Raw genomic sequence first — 16,750 nt, 5'->3', positions numbered from 1 at the left:
TAAATTAAATGTTAAAAATATTATGGCAGTGATTTCTTGGATAGGATTCCAAAGGCACAGGCAAAAAGCAAAAATAGACAAATGGGGCTATGTCAAACTTAAAACCTTCTGCATATCAAAGGAGATAATCAACAGAATGAAAAGAACCTACAGAATGGGAGGAAATATCTGCAAATCAGTTATCTGATAAGGGGTTAATGTACAGAGTATATAAAGTACTACAACCCAACAACAATTAAAAAAATAATTATCTAATTAAATTAAGTGGACAATGGATTTGGACAGATATTTCTCCAAAGATAACACAAACAGCCAACATGGTTATGAAAAGATGCTCAACATCAGTAATCAACAGAAAAAGGCAAACCAAAACTATAATGAAATATTATCTCATACCCATGAGGATGGCTAGTATCAAAAAACAGAAAATAGTGTTGGCAAGAATGCGGAGAAACTGGAACCCTGTACATGGCTGGCAGGAATGTTAAATAGTGCAGCCACTATGAAAAACACAATAGAAGCTCCTCAAAAAATTAAAAGTAGAATTCCTGTATGACCCAGGAATTCCACAACTGGGTATATACCGGAGAGAACTGACAGCAGGGTCTCCAAGGGATATTTATACATTCATGTTTATTGCATAATTCACAATAGCCAGGAGGTAGAAGCAACCCAAATGTCTACTGACACATGAATGGATAAAAAAAGTGGCATATATCCGTATAATGGAATGTTATTAAGCCTTTAAAAAGAAGGAAATCCTGTTACATGCTGCGATATGGATGAACCTTGAGGACATTACGCTACGTGATATAAGGCAGTCACAAAACAACAAATACTCTATGGTTCTACTCATATGCGGTGCCTAAAGTAATCAAACTCACAGATACAGAAAATAGAATTGTGGTTGCGGGGGCTGGGGGGAGGGGAAATCAGGGGACAGTGTTTCAGTTTTGCAAGATGAAAAAGTTCTAGAGATCTGTTGCATAACGATGTGAATATAGTTAATACTACTGAACTTTAAAAAAAAAAAAGTTTGGGCGCCTGGGTGGCTGAGTCGTTCAGCGTCTGCCTTCAGCTCAGGTCATGATCCCAGGGTCCTGGGATCGAGTCCCACATTGGGCTCCCTGCCCGGCGGGAAGCCTGCTTTTCCCTCTGACCCTCTCCCCTGCTTGTGTTCCTGCTCTCGCTGTCTCTCTCTCTCTGTCAAATAAATAAATAAAATCTTTAAAAAAAAAATTCACTTTTTAAGAAGGGTAAATTTTATATTATGAATTTTTTACCACTATTAAAAAAAAAAGAAAAACCAAATTCAGAATCTGTACACTTAAAAGATGTTTGTCATATTAATATTTATACTAATACAAATGTAGAGTTATTTGGGAGGCAAATTGTATTTATTTTTATTTTTATTTTTCATATAAGCCATCTACTCAATGTGGGGATGGAACTCATGACCCCCATATCAAGAGCTGCATGCTCTACCAACTGAGCCAGCCAGGTTCACCATGGGAGCCAAGTTTTAAATAAATCATCAGATAGGAAAAAAATAAAATAAAAAATATTAAACTGTTATATCACCATAACACAAAATTCATCTGCTTTATGGCTTTTTCCAATATCTTATCTGAAACCCAGGGAGTTAGATTTGCCTCATAATTAAAACATGTTTAGATTTTAGAAAGGTAATGTGATAAATATATAGTGACTTTTTATTTTTTTGTTGTTTTTTTATTGAGGTATGACACACAATTTTACCTTAGTTTCAGTTGCACAACCTAGTGATTCAACAACTCTATCCATGATACTATGCTCACCATGAGTGTAGCTACCATCTGTCATACAATGCTTTTACAATACTATTGTGTATATTCACTGTCCTGTACTTTTCATCCCTATGACTTATTCATTCCATAACTGGAAGCCTGTGTCTCCCCCTCCCTTTCACACATTTTGCCCTTTTGCCTGTTCTCCCCCACAATCATCAGTTTGTTCTCTGTATTAATGGGTCTGTCTCCACTTTTTTTTGTTTGTCTGTTTTGTTTTAGATTCCATGATATTAAGTGAAATTATATGGTACTTGTCTTTCTGTATGACTTATTTCACTGAGCATAATACCCTCCAGGTCTGTCCATGTTGTCACAAATGGCAAAACCACATTCTTTTTTATGGCTGAGTAATATTCGTGTGTGTGTGTGTGTGTGTGTGTGTGTGTGTGTGTGTACATGCCACATCTTCTTTATCCATTCATCTATTGATGGACACTTGGATTGCTTCCCTATCTGGGCTATTGGAAATGCTGCTGCAATCAACATAAGGATGCACATTATCTTTTCAAATTAGTATTTTTGTTTTCTTTGGGTAACTATCCAGTATAATGTATAGTAAGGAACACCCCTAGTGGCATCTCATCTAGCCACGTGTACTCAAATATTATTATTACTGCTGTGAAGAATCTGAGTAGTTACATGAAATGGGAGTAATAAAAACCATAAATAGCCCATATCAGCTCAGGTCAGATTTTATCAAACTAAATGAAAATCTTTGGGTCTTCAAAAGTTTCTGAAATTTGTACTTGCAGATAAAGAATTATAGATCTGTTTATTTTCAAACAATTATAATCCCATGGTTTCAAACAATTATAATCCCGTGGTTTATAATTTATAAGCCCAGTTTTTTGCTATCCTGTTTTTATTTCTATCTGCTACCATTTTAATAGAGAATACAATATGCTACCAAGTTGATAAGCTCTCAAGTATCCACGTTTCTATGATAAACTTAAGTAATTTCTACTTTCTCCCTATTAGAAACAATGGTGCTACAAAGTTTTATTCATATATTTTGTTCTCTTGAACCATTTCCTTAGAATAAATTTCAAGATAGACTAATTAGGTCAAAAAGAATTAAACTTTTTTGTTTCTTAAAACACATTGGTAGATATCAGTTGGAAAGTACCGTGCTAATTTACAATGTTTCTGAAAAAACTAACTGTGCTTTTGCAGTCTCATTAATTTTAGATCTTCAGTCCTCTCTTTTTTTTTTTTGCCTAGCTTAACAGTGTGAAATGATTCTTTCGTTATTTTTTAAATTAGCATTTCTTTCATTACTAGTAGCGAAATCAACATACTCCCATATATATGTGTGTGTGGGTATGTGTGTGCGGATTGTGTTCGGTTTCTTTGCCCCTTGTTTATCAAGGTCTCCGTGGTGGTCCTATCAGTGTGAATAAAGTTCTGTAGGTATTACTGTTTCTCATGTTATAGTTATTTTTGTCATTTTACTGATGTTTAATTGGTCAAACCAGTTTCAGTAGAGACAAAAAGTCAGAACAGAACTTGTGAGTTCCTCTTTGAAGATCCAAAGATCTTTGAGCGCCCTTGATGATTTAGAAATGATTTCCATTTCTCATCTTTTTTTTTTCCATTTTTCATCTTCAATTGAAAGGAAATATCATTATACTTTTCTAGTCTTTTTTGGAACAAATAATCATCAAATTTTAGCATTATAAACTAACAAAATAGTGTAAGTTAATAGTATGTAGTTGTTGGGTATTTATTTTTTTAGTTGTTGGGTTTTTAAAAAGGTACTTACCTGCTATTTTTCTTACCTCTATTCAAAGTAACTTTGGAAAGGCCAAAATCTGTTAGTTTAATATGACCTTCATTAGAAATAAGCATATTGTCTGGTTTCAAATCCCTGCACATACAAAAGACAAATAGCAGATAATTAAAAAAGAGCTAGTGTTGATGTTAGAATTAGCAGGGAAAAACCTGGAAAGTTACAGAAGAATCAAACCCTATTTTCTCTAAAATAAGGCACTTATTGTTGGCTTTGAAAGTGCAAAAAACAACTCTCAAAAGTAAATAATCTTCTGTATATTTGAACCTATGAGAAAGTTAACTGATTTAATACTATATTCTCTTTGCATTATTCCTAGATAGTTCATTATAACAAATAAACCTCATTAGATAAAATAAAGCTCAGGCCACACCAAAATCATATTTACCTCATTCATGGAGGGTAAGATTAAGCCTTAACTGAGAAGAGCCACTTAGAACATGACTTTCTTTGCACACCGCAAGTCGGTTGGCATTATAAAGTAGAGCACTTTTATATGACGGTAGGGAGTGGAAAAAAGATTCAATATCCTTCACAACAAATGGTGTACCTGTGCTAAACGCAACATATTCAAAGCACAGGGAGGGGAGACAAAAGAAGAGTTGATGGAATTTATACTTTTTTTTTAAACTTGGTGCTTTTATTTACTTTTTATTTATTTTTAAAGATTTTATTTATTTATTTGACAGAGGGAGACACAGCAAGAGCAGGAACACAAGCAGGGGGGAGTGGGAGAGGGAGAAGCAGGCCTCCTGCCGAGCAGGGAGCCCGATGTGGGGCTCGATCCCAGGACCCTGGGATCATGACCTGAGCTGAAGGCAGACGCTTAACCGAGTCACCCAGGTGCCCCGAGTTGATGGACTTTCTAAACTCATACAAGTTACTACCAAACTTTAGATAAATCCAGATACATGGGCAAATGATTATGCAAATATTTCAAACTCAAATATTTAATCCATAATTTGATTATTTGTGCTTTTTAGTAATAGTTTGTAGAAAAGTCAGTCTTTACCTGTGGATGATTCCGTGTCTATGAAGATAGTCTAGAGCCAAGGCTACTTCAGAAATATATTTCACAGCCATCTCCTCTTCATCAAAATAACCATATATATGTAGGAGAGACTTGACATCTCCACCAATAAGATATTCCATTACCTATCAAAAAGGAATACAAATGTTACAAAATAAAAACAATATGATTTCTTTAAAAACATTATTTGGTATTAGTTATATATTTTTAGCATTGTTCTTTAACAGACACATTTTCTTGCTCTCACTCAGTACACATTAATACCAAGTTTGCTCATGTTGCCATATAGTTTTTTTAAATTGAATTTAAACTGTTTAATCTGAATAAAAATTCAGACTTACAGAAAGGTGTAAGAACAGTCCCATATACTCTTCATCTAGATTCACCCCTGTGAGCATTTTGCCCATTTGCTTTCTTCCTCTCCACACATATGAATATGAAATAAATGTCTGTTGATAACATAATTGTTACATAATTAAAAAGGAACACAATTATTAACATACATATCTTAAACGCACGATTTTTATTCGGACTAAACAGTTTAAAAAATGTGACATTAACTACTGATATTTATAGCTTTAAAGTTTTTACTAAATAACTGGAGAATAAAGTTGAAGAGGTCATGACCAGTCACTACAAAATTCTTTGTCATATATCTCCTAACAAGGATATTCTTACATAACTACAGCATAAAAAAATTCTAGGAATTTAACACTAATATAATACTATTATCTAGTTGATATTGTCCATATTCAAATTTCTCTGCGTATCTAAATAAATGTCCTTGATAAGACTTCTCACCCCTCCCGCCCAAGCCAGGATCCCCATGGTATTTAGTTATCATGTCTCTTTAGTCTCCTTTAATCTGGGACAGATTTTCTCCTTTCAGAGGGGGGCAGTCTTTCTTGACATTTGATTATCTCCTCACTATTCAATTCAGGTTTGCATTTTTGGCAGGAATTCTAAATAAGTAATGTTGACTCTTTCTTAGAGACACTCCCAGCAGATGAGACACCTAATGTCAGCATGTTCCATTACTGGGGATGTTGACTTTGATCACTTAGTTAAGGTGGGACTTCTAGATTTCTCCAATGAAGGAGTACTTTTTTAACTCCCTTGATAATTAATTAGTAGTGTGTGGGGGGAAATACATTGAGAGTATGTAAATAACCTGTTGCCCAACAAATCTGCAAGCACTGATCTTAGCATCATGTGACCACAGATGATTCGTGTCTGAATCCAATATTGCTATGTGGTTGCAAAGCTCTATTATTCCTTCTTCTATATGCACTAGTCATTATTCTCAAAAATTTGTATAGTTTTAAGGTATAAAATACTGCCTAGTGAGAACTTCATAAAACAAAGTCCTTTCTTTCCTCTTTAGGTCAGGAGTTTCCCTGGTATATACAGGCTAGTCAATGTTTGTTGAGGAGATCAATCATGAACACATTTGCTAAGCCCAAAATCTGTGCTACACACTGTGCTAGGACTGAGAAGATAAGCAGGAATAAGGTGTCTCTGCACTGAAAGAGTTTATAATTTCGTAGTAGGTAAATAAATAAGTAAACAGATACTTTATTTGAGTTCACGATAATGTTTATTTTCTTACATCCTCATCAACAATAATTATTGATCCTTTTTATTTTTGTCAATCTAAGAAAAAAATGGACTTGTTTAAATGTTTATTTACTTGTAGGGAGATTTAGGATCTTTACACTATTTTTCTTTAATTTTTAATTTAATTTTTTTTTAAAGATTTTATTTATTTATTTGACAGAGAAAGAGACAGCGAGAGAGGGAACACAAGCAGGGGGAGCAGGAGAGGGAAAAGCAGGCTTCCCGCTGAGCAGGGAGCCCGATGCGGGGCTCAATCCCAGGACTCTGGGCATGACCTGAGCCGAAGGCAGACGCTTAACCGATTGAGCCATTTTACACTATTTTTTTTTTAAAGATTTTATTTTTAAGTAATCTCTACACTCAACGGGGGGCTTGAACCCACAACCCCAAGATCAAGAATCACATGCTCACTGACTGAGCCAGCCAGGTGTCCCTATTTTTGGTCTTTTATGTGTCTTCTGTGAATCACTTCTATTCTTTGCCCATTTTTCTACTGGGGTATTTAATTCTTTCTTATTGATGTATAAAATCTGTTTATATAGGAATAAAATTAGCCGTTTGTGTATTTTATGAAAAATATTTCCTCCAAACTTGCTATTTGACTAGGTAAATGGTATTTTGTGTCTATATATGTTTTATTTTGTGCTTAAAATACCTACACCAATTTATGATTTAAAAATATTCACATGAGTTTTCTTCCAGTACTTTTTTGAAAGATTTTATTTTATTTAAGAGAGAGAGCACATGCGAGAGAGAGTATGAGCCGGGCAAGGGGCAAAGGGAGAGGGAGAAGCAGACTCCCCACTGAGCAAGGAGCCCGATGGGGCTCAATCCCAGGACCATGGGATCATGATCTGAGTTGAAGGCAGACACTCAACCGACTGAGCCACCCAGGTGCCCCTTCTTCTAGTACTTTTATGGATTCCCTTTTTTAAGTAGAAATCTACGATACAAAAGGGGAACAAATGACCGTAGCACTAACTCGAGTTTCATAACCAAGCAAAAAATGATTTAAAGTGACTTCAAAAAACAGAATTTTGATAGTATATCCCAAGGATAAAAAGAACTGCAAAACAAAACAAAACAAAATCCGAAATTGAATCTAGTTGTTTTAGTGTTAGTATAACCATATTGACCCAACAAACAAGAGCCCAGGGCCGGATGGCTTCCCAGGGGAATTCTACCAAACACTTAAAGAAGAATTAATACCTATTCTTCTGAAGGAAAACTTCCAAACTCTTTCTACGAGGCCAGCATTACCTTGATCCCAAAACTAGACAAAGAACCCACCAAAAACGAAAATTACAGACCAATCGCCCTGATGAACAAGGATGCACAAATTTTCACCAAAATACTAGTCAATAGGATCCAACAGTACATTAAAAGGATTATTCACCACAACCAAGGGGGATTCATTCCTGGGCTGCAAAGGTGGTTCAACATCCGCAAAGCAATCAATATAATACACTACATTAATAAAAGAAAGAACAAGAACCATATGATTCTCTCAATAGATGCAGAAAAAGCATTTGACAAAGTACAGCATCCTTTCTTGATCAAAACTCTTCATGGTGCAGGGATAGAGGGCACATACCTCAATATCATAAAAGCCATCTACGAAAAGCCCAGTGAGTATCATTCTCAGTGGGGAGAAACTGAGAGCGTTCCCCCTAAGGTCAGGAACACGGCAGGGATGTCCACTCTCACCACTGCTGTTCGACATCGTACTAGAAGTCCTAGCCTCAGCAATCAGGTAACAAAAAGAAATAAAAGGCATCAGAATTGGCAAAGAAGTCAAACTCTCATTCTTCACAGATGACATGATACTCTATGTGGAAAACCCAAAAGACTCCACCCCAAAATTGCTAGAACTCATACAGGAATTCAGCAGAGTGGCAGGATATAAAATCAATGCACAGAAATGAGTTGCATTTCTATACACCAACAATGAGAAAGAAAGAGAAATTAAGAAGTTGAACCCATTTAGAATTGCACTGAAAACCGTAAGATACCTAGGAATAAACCTAACAAAGGAGGGAAAGGATCTCCACACTGAAAAATATAGAACACTCATGAGAGAAACTGAGGAAGACACAAAGAAAGGGAAAAACATTCTATGCTCATGGATTGGAAGAACAAATATTGTTAAACTGTCATTGCTACCTAGAGCAATCTATACATTCAATGCAATCCCTATCAAAATACCATCCACTTTTTTCAAAGAAATGGAACAAATAATCCTAAAATTTGTATGGAACCAGAAAAGACCCCAAAGAGCCAAAGGAATGTTGAGAAAGAAAACCAAACCTGGTGGCTCACAATTCTGGACTTTAAGCTCTATGACAAAGCTGTCATCATCAAGACAGTATGGTACTGGCACAAAAACAGACACATTGGCCAATGAAACAGAACAGAGAACCCAGAAATGGACCCTCAACTCTATGGTCAACTAATCTTCGACAAAGCACAAAAGAACAGCCAATGGAAAAAAGACAGTCTCTTCAACAAACGGTGTTGGGAAAATTGGACAGCCACATACAGAAAGATGAAACTAGACCATTTCCTCATACCATACACAAAAATAGATTCAAAATGGATGAAAGACGTAAATGTGAGACAGGAATCCATCAAAATCCTAGAGGAGAACACAGGCAGCAACCTCTGTGACCTTGGCCGCAGCAACTTCTTGCTAGACACGTCTCCAAAGGCAAGGGAAGCAAGGGTAAAAATGAACTATTGGGACTTCATCAAGATAAAAAGTTTTTGCATAGCAAAGGAAACAGTCAACAAAACCAAAAGACAACTGACAGAATGGAAGAAGATACTTGCAACTGACATATGAGATAAAGGGGTAGTATCTAAAATCCATAAAGAACTTACCAAACTCAATAGCCAAAGAATAAATAATCCAATCAAGAAATGGGCAGAAGACATGCACAGACTTTTCTCCAAAGAAGACATCCAAATGGCCAACAGACACATGAAAGAAATGCTCCACGTCCCTTGGCATCAGGGAAATACAAAACAAAACCACAATGAGATACCACCTCACGCTGGTCAGAACGGCTAAAAATAATAAGTCAGGAAACGACAGATGTTGGTGAGGACTCAGAGAAAGGGGAACCCTCCTACACTGTTGGTGGGAATGCAAGCTGGTGTAGCCACTCTGGAAGACAGTACAGAGGTTCCTCAAAACGTTGAAAATAGAGCTACCCTACAACCCAGCAATTGCACTACTGGGCATTTACCCCAAAGATACAAATGTAGTGAACTGAAGGGGCACCTGCACCCCAATGTTTATAGCAGCAATGTCCACAATAGCCAAAATATGGAAAGAGCCCAGATGTTCACCGACAGATGGATAAAGAAAATGTGTGTACACACACACACACACACACACACACACACACACACAGGAATATTATGCAGCCATCAAAAATTGAAATCTTGCCATTTGCAACAACGTGGATGGAACTAGAGGGTATTATGCTAAGCAAAAATCAGTTAAGCAGAGAAAGACAATTATCATACGATCTCAATGATACATGGAATTTAAGAAACAAGGCAGAGGATCACAGGGGAAGAGAGGAAAAAATAAAACAAGATGAAGCCAGAGAGGGAGACAAACCATGAGACTCTTAATCTCAGGAAACAAACTGAGGGTTGCGGGCGGGGGTGGGGAGGTGTGTGGGTGTGTGTGTGGAGGTATGGGTTAACAGGGTGATGGACATTAAGGAGGGCAGGTGATTAATGAGCACTGATGAATCACAGACCTGTACCTCTGAAACCAATAATACATTATATGTTAATTAATTGAATTAAAATTAAAAGAAAACAATATTGATATTGTTATTTTGAAAGTATTAGATCTACATGATGTTATAAGTTTAAGCAAACGAGTAATTATGTTAATGTTCTTAAGAACCCAGATGGTCAGGGTAAAAGAATACATTTTTTTTCAAAATATTTTTATAGGTTATATTTTTTCAAAGATGAGGAGTAAAAATTCTATAATTTCCCATTGAATTAGAAATTTCAGCACGTACTTATGATATAGTTTTCTCTTTCTATAAAAATGTTATGGAGCCTGGGTGGCTCAGTTGGTTAAGTGGCCAACTTGATTTCAGCTCAGGTCATGATCTCAGGGTCGTGAGATCGAGTCCCGTATTGGGCTCTGTGCTGGGCATGGAGCCTGCTTAAGATTCTTTCTCTCCCTCTGCTCTGCCCCCCTCTAAAAAAAAAAATGTTATAAAATACATAAGTCACAGGGATGAAAAGTACAGCACAGGAAATATAGTCAATGACACTGCAATAACTTTGGTGACAGATGGCAACTAGACTTACTGTGGGGATCATTTCATAATTTATAAAATCACTATGATTTATACCTGAAACTAATAGGATATTGTTTTTCATCTTTTTAATCTTTTAATCTTATTAATCTTTTAATTCTTCCTGGTGCTCTCTAATGCCTTTACTATATAACCTACATACTGTTCCATATACCCTGTGTGATTAAATAGTTCCCTACCTTCTTTGGGAATGCAATATGTCAATGTTTCCTTCTTTTTCTGTAAAAAGCCAGATAGTAAATATATTAGGTTTTGCAAGCCACATGGTCTGTGTGGCAACTACCTCACTCTTCTGATGTAGCACAAGAGCAGCCATAGATAATAAGTAAACAAAAGGATGCGGTTATGTTCCAATAAAATGTATTTAGTCACGGAAATTCAAATTTCAAATAGTTTTCACATTTCACAAAATATTATTCTTCCTTCGATTTTTTTTCAACATTTTAAAAATGTCAAAACTATTCTCAGCTCACAGGCTGTGCAGAAACAGTGGGCCAGATTTGGCTCACCACAGGCTTGAAAGATGGAAAGTCAATTATTCTTACAGTATTTAGTTTCCACCTTCTTACTGCTACTCTGTATTTTTTTTCAACTCTCTCAGACAGTGAACCATCCTACAAAGTAGACCCACATATCTGCCTTTCTTAGAACCTAGGGGGTCTCCTGAAGGACTCTGAGGGTGAATTCCCTCAATATAAATTTGTATCTTTGCTTCAAAACCCTGCCCCACAGCATTAGCAGGTCTTGTCTCTTAAGAGAAGGTCATTACAAGCAGGTACTGCAATTCATGCTAAGGTATTTGTTGGAGTGTTGTTTAGAATTGTAAAAGAACCCAAACCAACTCATTACTAGGACATTTGTTATAAAAATTACGGCATTCCTAAATAAATCCATGTAATTCTGGGTAGCTATTAGAAAGGATGAGGTCACCGGTAAGTGGAAAAAAATATGTAGGTTAAGTATAATATGATCACATTTCATGTACTTAAACTGTGTACAAAACTTTTATTGATCCTGAATTAGTCCTAATGCAAAAAAGCTGCTAAAAAGGGTGCTCACCACTGTCCTAGAAAAACTTCTTATTCTCCAAAGTTTTCTGGTCTTCCCATTAAATCTTTCAAACCACATTTAATGTCAGTTTAAATATACTCACAGATTTACTGAAAGACGAGAAATGGATTTAACCATCAGGTACCAAAAGAGTTTTAGGGTGGACTCTATTTTTATAATCTATCCTGAATTTTCAGGTGTACGGTCTGAAGCTGGATATGAGGTTCTGTTCAGTTTCAAGCTTTTGATATAGCAAAAAGTTGAATTGTCGCACAATTATGTTCCACAGACTTACAAGAGAGCTTTAGCATATCGAGGATAAAGGGATTCCACTCCCGGAAGGCAAATCAAATCATGAAAGGAATGAGTGTTCTGTTGGTAAACTACAAATTTGGGGTCTAAAATCTACATCCTAAGACCCATCCATTCATAGAAAACCGTTTGTGCATACTGAACAGAAGCTACTGGAGACACCAAACGTTTAATCCACAGACCATCTCAGGAGTCAGATCTCCAGAATTTGTAGTCAAAATATCTTCACCAATTCCCGCTCCCTCAGATTCTTCATTAGAAATGAAAAGCAAGGGGCACCTGGGTGGCTCAGTCGTTAATTGTCTGCCTTCGGCTCAGATCATGATCCCAGGGTCCTGGGATCGAGCCCCGCATTGGGCTCCCTGCTCCGCGGGGAGCCTGCTTCTCCCTCTCCCACTCCCCCTGCTTGTGTTCCCTCTCTCGCTGTCTCTCTCTCTCTGTCAAATAAATAAGTAAATAATCTTAAAAAAAAAAATGAAAAGCAAGCAACTCTCAAAGTCCACATGCTCAAAATCCACCATTTCCCAATACGTTCCTTACCATATACCAAACTTTATATAGTACTCCTAGTATATGTCCTTTACTTACCAAATATTTTTAGCCCTATGTGCCAGATACTGTTCTACATGCTTTATATTAACCTATTAAAATGTCATAACAACCTCTGAGGTAGGTACTATTATTATCTCCCTTTTGCAGATGAGGAGACTGAGGTGGGATAGTTAATTTTTATGTATCAATTTGGCTAATCCATAGTACACAGAGATTTGGTGAAACATGAACCTAAATGATGCTGTGAAGTTGTGTTTTAGATGAGATTAACATTTAGGTAGACTTTGAGTAAAAGCTGATGACCCTCCATAATTGGGTGGGCCCCATCCATTCAGTTGAATGGCATTAAAAGAAAAAAGATCAAGGGTTGTCGTCCATGCCCCGACCTCCACCCCACCCCAAGAAGAAGGAATTCTGCTTCTACACTGCTTTTGGACCTGAGTTACAACATCAACTCTTCCCTGGGTCTACAGGCTGCTGGCTTACCCTGCAAGATTTCAGACTTGCAACCCTGACAATCACATAGACCAAGTCCTTAAATCTCCACCCTCCACACACACACACACACACACACACACACACACACACACACACACACACACACACACGCTCTCTATTAGTTCTTTTTCTCCAGAGAACCCTGGCCTGTACAACAGGTACGGGAACTTGGCCAAAGCCATAGAGTAAGTGCAAAAGTTGTAATTGAAATCCAAGTACTCTAAACCCAGAGACTATATTCTTTTTTTTAATTATATATATTTTTAAAGATTTATTCATTCTTTAAAAAAGATTTTATTTCTTTATTTGACAGAGAGAATGAGGGAGAGAGAGCACAAGCAGGGGGAGCAGCAGGCAGAGGGAGAGGGAGAAGCAGGCTCTCCAGTGAGCAAAGAGCCCAATGCGGGGCTCGATCCCAGGACCCCGGGATCATGACCTGAGCCAAAGGCAGATGCTCAACCAACTGAGCCACCCAGGTGCCCCTTAAAGATTTATTTTTAAGTAATCTCTACACCCAATGTGGGGCTTGAATTCACAACCCTGAGATCAAAGAGTTGCATGCTCTACCGGCTGAGCCAGCCAAGTGCCACCCCCCCATAGTATTCTTAAGTCAATGAAGTCAGTGATTGCTAATGTGTGAAGAAAAAAATGTAAAATTATTTACTTACCAAGTAGACATTGTTTGCTGACTGTAGTGAATAGTACAAATGGACAATGAAAGGACTTTTGCTTAGTGCTAGTGCATCCCTCTCAGCTTGTACCTGATGAGTCGTATTTTTGTTGATCATATCTGCTTTTTTTTTTAAACAAATATTTTCTCCCAGTTTGCCATTTAGATTTTTTTTAAAGATTTTATTTATTTATTTATTTGAGATAGAGAGAATGAGAGATAGAGAGCACGAGAGAGAAGAGGGTCAGAGGGAGAAACAGACTCCCCACCGATCAGGGAGCCTGATGCGGGACTCGATCCCGGGACTCCAGGATCATGACCTGAGCCGAAGGCAGTCGCCCAACCAACTGAGCCACCCAGGCGCCCGATCATATCTGCTTTTTTGAAAACCTATGGTAGGCAACATAACAATACGTTCATTTTATTTTTTATTACAAAAGTGTTCTCAGGTTTCAGAGTTGCCTTTGTGGAAACAACCAGAGAGAGCAAACATAGATGTCACTGTCATTGCCCTCAGGAAACTGTCAGAAAAACAGCTAATATGGTAAAACAAAACTAAACTTTCTTCAAGAGAACTACTTATTTTAGCATCAAGTGGCAAAAGTATCACATCCCTTTTGAGAAGGAAAAAAAGAAGTAAACAAATGCGCCCCTAGTGCCCTACATGTTAGTAGAAAAAAAATTCCATTCTACTATTCTCATAACAAACTCAAAGGTGGTAATGTTCCTAATAAGCCCCCAGATAATCAGGAACCTAGGCACAGGTAATTAGCAGCTAATAAATTTTCTTTAACTTCTGATTCTTTGATGGATGGGAACTGAGTCAGAAAGAGGAAGAATATAGGAAGTTTGTGTGCCTAGAAAAAAACTTAATAGTTAAAACTACTGAAAGTTAACAGTCTCAAATGCTGTCTTACAGAAAATGACAAATTACTCTTTTCAAGTTTCAAGGTAATTGGTACAGAAGCAAAACTGTAATATAATCTACATTAAAACTGGGGCACTAAACTGAAGTCAGTAACATTGAGATCAATTGTCAGGATGATTAAAAGACATATTTCTTCCAGAGACTCATTAGAGTAATAAAATCAATATTATTGTGTATAATTAATACACTATAAATTCCAGCCTTATATCCTTCCATACGAAAATTGAGGGAAATTGTCAAAGTCAGTCTGTAACATGATTTCGCCCATCATTTCCCTAGATTGGAAGCTCTGTGAAGGCATGTTTGTTTTGTTCACCACTGCACCCTAGACCCTACACACGAAGGGGATACTCAACAGATATTCATCGAAAAAATGAATTGGTGTTTTTATTTCAACAACTGATAATGACTGATTAGGAAGTATAGTAGAAGGAAAAGCAAAAAATTGGTGGAACATATGAATCAAGGAAGAATTAATTTCAATGGAGTGGGTCTGAAAGGTCAGGTAAGGTTTGAGGAGGAGCCAAGCGATGCGCGACTCCCGGGATCAAGAGCTGAGCCGAAGGCAGACGCTCAACCGACTGAGCCACTTAGGCGCCCTACGATTGCTTTTCTAAGGAGTTTGGACTTTAGCTTGCGAGCCACAGCCTAAGGAGGGGATGAAAAAATTAGGGATTCTATTTAGGGGCCTATTCCAATAGACTAGGTATGTAAATGAAGGTTTGATGAATCTCAAAGATGTTGTCCAGTAAAAAACAAACAAACAAAAAAACCCAGATGCAAAAGACTATATATTGCATGATTCCATTTACATGCAATGTAGAGAAAAGGCAAACCTATAGAGATAGAAAGTAGATTGCTGGTATCCTGGGGCTAGGGGTGTTAGAGGGAGGTACTGCAGACAGGCAGGAGGTCTTTTTAGGGTGATGGATATGTTCTAAAATTGGATTTGTGTAGATAGTTACCCAATCTTTAATTTACCAAAGATTGACTTGTACTTTTAACAAGGAAGGGAGGGGGCACCAGGGTGGCTCAGTTGGTTGGGCGACTGCCTTCGGCTCAGGTCATGACCCTGGAGTCCCTGGATGGAGTCCCTGGATCGAGTCCCACATCAGGTTCCCTGCTCAGCGGGGAGTCTGCTTCTCCCTTTGACCCTCCCCCCTCACGTGCTTTCCCTCTCTCTCATTCCCTCTCTCTCAGATAAATAAAATCTTAAAAAAATAACTGTTTCAAATTTAGTGTTTCCAACTTAATCCCGGTAAAGGTCAAGGTGGTAAAAAGGATTCAGAAAACCTGGCGTATCCTAGGCATTGGCGGTGTGAAAAGAAGAGTGGGGCAGAGGCGAGACACCCAGCCTGCCGGCGCTCTTGTCACCCCAAGCAAGAGGTCATTATCACAGGGCCAAAGAGGCTCCTATGGCCCTGGGGCCTGCCCAATTCAGGGGCAGGAAAGAGGGCCGAAGGTTCGGACTCTTTCCCTTTCTTTACTCCCCGACTTCTTACCTTCACAGCATACAACTTGCCGCCTTTCTGCCCGAGATACACCTTCCCAAAGGCGCCACGGCTAATGGGCTTCACTATGGTGAATTCCTCAATGGAGGGAGGTCTTGGCACCGGGATCCTATTCACGCACTTCCCTGTCACCGCGTCTCCTTCACTCTCCTCGCTCCCCGCAGTGGGCTCCATCGTAAGCCAGCCCAGACGGAAGGCGGCAGCATCAGCTAAGGCCCTTGCCGAGCCACAACTCCAGCCACCTGGGTTCAAGGGAAGACCCCGCCCACGCAGTTCGTCGTCAGTGACGTCACCGCGTTGCCGCGCTCGCCGCGCTCGCCGCGCGGAGCCCAGCGCAGACCCGCCGCGAGCCCAGCGCAGGCCGGCCCAGTCGCCTCTTGTTCCTCGGCACGTAAGTACCCGATGGCGGTGTGGGCGGGGACGTTGGGAAATTCTCCAACCAACCACAGACTCTTCGAGGGCGGTGACGGCGGCCCAATTACTTCATTTGTCATGAGGGAAGAGGCAGAGACCCTTTGGCCTACAAGAGAAAGGGGCTACTGCGCGGACTTGAAGCTCAATCGCAGAATTGAGGTTCCTCCTGACCTCCACTCGAGGTTTGGTGGGGACCCT

The 16,750-nt window shown here is 38.5% G+C and overlaps 1 protein-coding gene across 3 annotated transcripts in view; it reads right to left on the bottom strand.

The window, feature by feature from the left end:
• LOC148163660 (serine/threonine-protein kinase greatwall-like) overlaps positions 1-16,406 on the bottom strand; it is a 35,432-nt gene extending 19,026 nt beyond the window's left edge. For all 3 annotated transcript variants that reach the window (XM_088025768.1, XM_088025769.1, XM_088025770.1), the window contains exons 1-4: positions 16,123-16,406; positions 13,698-13,846; positions 4,631-4,773; positions 3,608-3,696 (exon numbers count right to left, since the gene is read on the bottom strand). In XM_088025768.1, coding sequence (XP_087881894.1) covers positions 3,608-3,696; positions 4,631-4,773; positions 13,698-13,846; positions 16,123-16,312 — 571 coding nt within the window. In that variant the 5' untranslated portion in view covers positions 16,313-16,406. The remainder of the gene's footprint in view (positions 1-3,607; positions 3,697-4,630; positions 4,774-13,697; positions 13,847-16,122) is intronic.
• Positions 16,407-16,750: the final 344 nt, after the last annotated feature.

This window comes from Eumetopias jubatus, unplaced genomic scaffold (genome assembly GCF_037043125.1).
Source record: "Eumetopias jubatus isolate StellerSeaLion01/CBP00866 unplaced genomic scaffold, mEumJub1_p1.0 scaffold_8, whole genome shotgun sequence".
In the NCBI taxonomy this organism is placed as follows: domain Eukaryota; kingdom Metazoa; phylum Chordata; class Mammalia; order Carnivora; family Otariidae; genus Eumetopias; species Eumetopias jubatus.
Note: the sequence above shows the minus strand (reverse complement) of the source record. Positions and strands in the feature narration are given on the sequence as shown.